At 67.5% G+C, this 3,747-nt stretch overlaps 1 protein-coding gene across 1 annotated transcript; it reads right to left on the bottom strand.

Annotated features, from left to right (window-relative positions):
• Positions 1-1,975: 1,975 nt before the first annotated feature.
• On the bottom strand, positions 1,976-2,965 carry GPR119 (G protein-coupled receptor 119). The gene has a single exon (XM_086756639.1). The coding sequence runs from the start codon at positions 2,954-2,956 to the stop codon at positions 1,976-1,978; it is 981 nt and encodes a 326-aa protein (XP_086612765.1). The 5' UTR covers positions 2,957-2,965.
• Positions 2,966-3,747: the final 782 nt, after the last annotated feature.

The raw sequence follows: 3,747 nt of genomic DNA, 5'->3' as shown, positions 1-3,747 counted from the left end.
TCCGCCACCGGCCGCTCCGCCCACCGGCCCCACCGCCGCCGCCCATTGGCTGCCGCCTCGCCAGGGGGCGGGGCGATGCGCGCACAGCACGCCGGGACGGTGGCGGCCGAGGCTCAAGCTTCTCAGCGCGGCGGCGGGCCGCGCATGCGCCGTGCGCCCGCGGAGCAGGGGCCGGGCCCGGCCGCAATGGCCGCGCGTCGCGGCCCACCCAGCCCGGCCCCCCTGCCCCGGGCAGCGCCATCGCCAGGCGGGACGGGTCGCTCAGGGCCCCGGCCAACCTGGCCTGGAACGATTGCAGGGGTGGGGCACCCACAGCTTCTCTGGGCGGCCTCTTCCACCCTCCCAGTGCAGCCTTTGCTCCGTTTGTCTCCTCTGAGCCGCCCCGTTCCCGTTTAGAGCCATCACCCCTCGAGCGCGGCGAGGGGCTTCGCCTTGGCATCGCGCTTCGCCCCCGCGCCGCCGTTGCTGCGCGCTGCTGTGTCGCGGGGAGCTCCCGGGCCGCTGACACAAGTGAAATTTGTATTAAACATCAATAAACGTCAATAAACATTCCACACGCGAAATCTCCGACGGGTATTTACGCACCGCAGCGCCCGGTGGCCCGTGGAAGCGGGGCAGGGGCCCGCGCCCTCACACCCCCTCCTCGCGCACGCCGCCCGTCCCGCCACGCCGCCGTCCCCGCTCGAGGCACCGGCGCACCGCAGAGCCAGCGCTGCTCCGCAGGGGCCTTCTCTGGGGCCGGCGCTGCGCCGCGCGGGCGGGAAGAGCGTCCGCCGCGTGAGATTCCGTCTCAGGCCCTTCCCGGGCAGAGGTGGATGGCTTTGTTTTTCAAAAGGCACTTTCACTTTCGCCTTTTCCTCTAGGACGGGAAGGCCTCGGGACCAGGGCAGGCTCTGGACGCAGACTGGATGTGGCCTTGAGCCTTCCTGTCTCGCCACGGGGCAAACGACAGAGCTGGGAACAACTGCTATTTACGCGCAGCACCCTCATTTTCCGGTTAGGGTACACGCTTAGCTAAGAAACCTCTTTTAAGGTTTCTTGCCACATGGATTAAATGGACGAGATTTAAGGAGAAGAAATTAAATACCATCATAGCCTGCGGCCGCGTCAGCAATCCGGCCAGTGCTGGAGCGTGGCAGGGCACGCAGGAGTGCTGTGTGCCCCCACGGGCCGAGTCAGGGCGTGGGGACCCTCGCAGCCCCAAATCCGGCCCTGCAGCCCTGGTGGGACACCGCAGCCCTCCCGCGCGGGGTTTCCCTGGCTCCAGGGCAGCCGTTCCTCCCGCGCCCTCGCCGCAGCTCAGCTGTCAGCGGTTAGGCATTAACTCGCTTTACAGCCCCAGCCAAACAGCAACAGCGCAGCGCCTGCTGCCCTGCACCCTCCCGGGCGTGCGGCTCCGCGCTCTTCCTGCCGGCTCCGGTGCGGGACGGCTGCTGCCCGGGAACGCGGGAGCCCTCCCTTCATCCCCGCTGCCACGGCCGAGAGCCCAGACCCAGACCCTCGCCTCTGCCTGGGGTTTGGTGGCGGCAGGGGACAGGTCTGGGGATGGCCCAGGATCGTCAGTTGGGCTTAGGAAGGGCAGCGACCGGGAGCGCTTGCGGTCCAGGACAGATTTAGGACACGCACACGCCTCCCAGCCTGCGCCCAGCGCGAAGGGGCAGCCGTGGCTGAAGGGTCTTAGCCCACGGAGCGAGCGCCGGGGGCTTGGTCCCAGGAGACAGGAGGCTGCCCTTGCTGAGGCTCTGCAGGCAACATCGAGTGTGCACCACGCAGCCGCAATTTGGGGTGCTCGGGGCTGGCGCAAAACGGGCCGTGCGGTGAGCAGGCTGGAATCTGGCCACGCTGACGTCCGGGAATCAGCATCCAGACTGATCTCACCCTGTCTGTGCTGTCCTCCACAGCTGGCAGGCGCCGAGCTCACGGTCACGATGCGGGAGATGAGCCGGGCGGCTGGCGAGAGCCGCTCCGCACCGCGTCAGTCCTGGAGCCGCGGGCAGGACACGGTGGGGAGCGGCTTGGCGCCTCTGCCAGGGAGCCGGCGGCCGTTCCTCAGGCGCAGGAGGATTCTCCTCTTCACACCCGCGGCCAGCTGGGAGAGCCGCAGCCGCACGTCCTTCTGGCAGTAGGAGTAGAGCAGGGGGTTGAGGAGGGAGTTGCCGAGCCCCAGCAGCCAGAGGTAGTTCTCGATGACTTCGTAGGGGAAGCACTTCACGCAGATGGTTTGCGCGACGCTGGCGATGAAGAACGGCAGCCAGGACAGCGTGAAGCAGCCGATGAGCACAGCGACGGTGCGCATGGCCTTCATGTCGCTGGTGGCGCGGGACGGGGGGCAGCCCCCCGCCAGCCCCGCCTGCTCCACTTCCCGGATGTGCTGCACGTGCACCGAGGCGATCTTCAGCATGTCGCAGTAGAGGTAAATGAAGAGGAAGAGCGCCGGGAAGAAGCCGAAGCAGAAGACGGCGAGCATGTAGGCGGGCTGGAAGATTCCGAAGAAGGAGCACTTCTTGTGGTGGGAGATGTTCTGAAAGCCCGGGGAGAGGACTGGGAGGAAGCCGATGAGGGCAGCAACCAGCCACAGCCCCAGCAAGCGCACCCCGACCCGCAGGCCCGTCACTATCTGGAAATAGTGGAAAGGCTTCCTGATCGCCAGGTGCCTGTCGCACGCAACCAGGATCAGGGACAGGATAGAGGCCGCAGAAGAGGAGGTCACAAAAGCCATTCTCAGGACGCAGAAGATCTGGGACGGATGGAAGGGCTGGGAAAACTCATCCACAACCAGCCCCATGACCGTGAAGCCAACCATGGCATCCGCCACGGCGAGATTAAGGACGAAATAGAGCCCCTTGCAGCCGCTCTTCTGGATGAGGTGAAGGAGCGTGACGGCCACCAGCGCGTTGGCAGCGATGATGAGCGAGGCCAGCACAGCGAGGATGGCTCCCAGGGCTAGGTTAGCCATGGCTGTCCCCTGTGGGGCACGGCCCCAGGACGGCGCGTCCCCAACACGATTCTAGGGCATCCCTCACCTGGGGCTTCTTGGCACGTTTGGCTCCGCAGCCGGGCAGCGGGCGGCCCCTCGCTCTCCGGGCGGCGCAGCGGAAGCCCGGGGTTCGGCGGCGTCTCTCAGGCTGGGAGCTGGGCTCTGCTGAGCAGCTGCCTGCCGGAAGGGACCGGTGCTCCGGCAGCACCTGCTGTGCCCACGGAGGTCCCTCCCCTCCAGCCACGTTTCCAGACAACCCTGGAGCAGCGGGGCGAGCAGCGAGCGCCTGGGCAGGAAGCTGCCGCGATGGCACACGGGGTGGTGGACGCCCCCCAGCCCAGCGCCAAGGAGCCCAGCAGGGCCAGTGCCCGGGGCTGACACCGTGCTGGTAACAGGGAGCAGGCAGAGCTCCCAGCGCCCAGCCCCACGCGAGGGGCTCCTGCGGGGTCACTGGCAGAGCCAGGGCTGCCCCTGCCTGCAGGGACCGCGGGAACGACACCGATCCCTTGTCGGAGCAGCGGCCAGAAGGGTGACCTGGTCATAACGGGGAGAAGCGTGGACAAGGGACATCTGCTAGAACAGAGGTGGAGAAACCGCCTGCCAGCCTGGGACCGCGGCGCATCCTTGGCGGGCGCAGGTGGGAGCCTGCAGCGCCCTTGGTACGCGCAGCCGGGAGCCAGGGCATCCTGGATAAACCCAGACCAAGGAAACCCCCACAGCCCGTGGGACAGGGAAACGGCCGCGACCCACGCAGGGGCCTCCTCAGCAAG

The sequence above is a fragment of the Chlamydotis macqueenii genome, chromosome 11 (assembly GCF_036417535.1).
Source record: "Chlamydotis macqueenii isolate bChlMac1 chromosome 11, bChlMac1.mat, whole genome shotgun sequence".
In the NCBI taxonomy this organism is placed as follows: Eukaryota; Metazoa; Chordata; class Aves; order Otidiformes; family Otididae; genus Chlamydotis; species Chlamydotis macqueenii.
This window is presented reverse-complemented; position numbering and strand designations above follow the sequence as displayed.